The 402-nt window shown below is 69.4% G+C and overlaps 1 protein-coding gene across 1 annotated transcript in view; it reads left to right on the forward strand.

The window, feature by feature from the left end:
• Positions 1–402, forward strand: part of PDE4D (phosphodiesterase 4D, cAMP-specific) — a 371220-nt gene that overhangs the window by 317543 nt on the left and 53275 nt on the right. The window contains exon 6 of the mRNA XM_010580553.1: positions 219–331. Within this exon, the coding sequence (XP_010578855.1) occupies positions 219–331 (113 nt within the window). The remainder of the gene's footprint in view (positions 1–218; positions 332–402) is intronic.

Raw genomic sequence — 402 nt, forward strand, 5'->3', positions numbered from 1 at the left:
GAGCCCGGCCGGCGGGAAGTTTTTGCCGCCGCTCGCCGACCCCGTGGCTCCGACGAGGAGCGCGGGAAGAGCCGCGCCGCCCGCTGCCCGGGCTGGCAATATGAGGGAGCAGCACTCATGTGCGGGCACCGGGCAGCGGAGGATGGACCCGCTGGAGCTCCCCGCTAGCCCTGTGAAACGCTTGCGAACTGAGTACGCCTTTCCCTATCTCTTCGCAGAGGAGGCCTACCAAAAACTGGCCAGTGAGACCCTGGAGGAGCTGGACTGGTGCCTGGACCAGCTGGAGACCCTGCAGACCAGGCACTCCGTCAGCGAAATGGCCTCGAACAAGGTAGGAGCCCGGCGCCCCGGCCCTTCCCACCGCCTGGGACGGGCGCGGGCACGGGCGCGGGGGTCGCCTCA

The sequence above is a fragment of the Haliaeetus leucocephalus genome, unplaced genomic scaffold (assembly GCF_000737465.1).
Source record: "Haliaeetus leucocephalus isolate CR32 unplaced genomic scaffold, Haliaeetus_leucocephalus-4.0 Scaffold722, whole genome shotgun sequence".
Lineage (NCBI taxonomy): Eukaryota > Metazoa > Chordata > Aves > Accipitriformes > Accipitridae > Haliaeetus > Haliaeetus leucocephalus.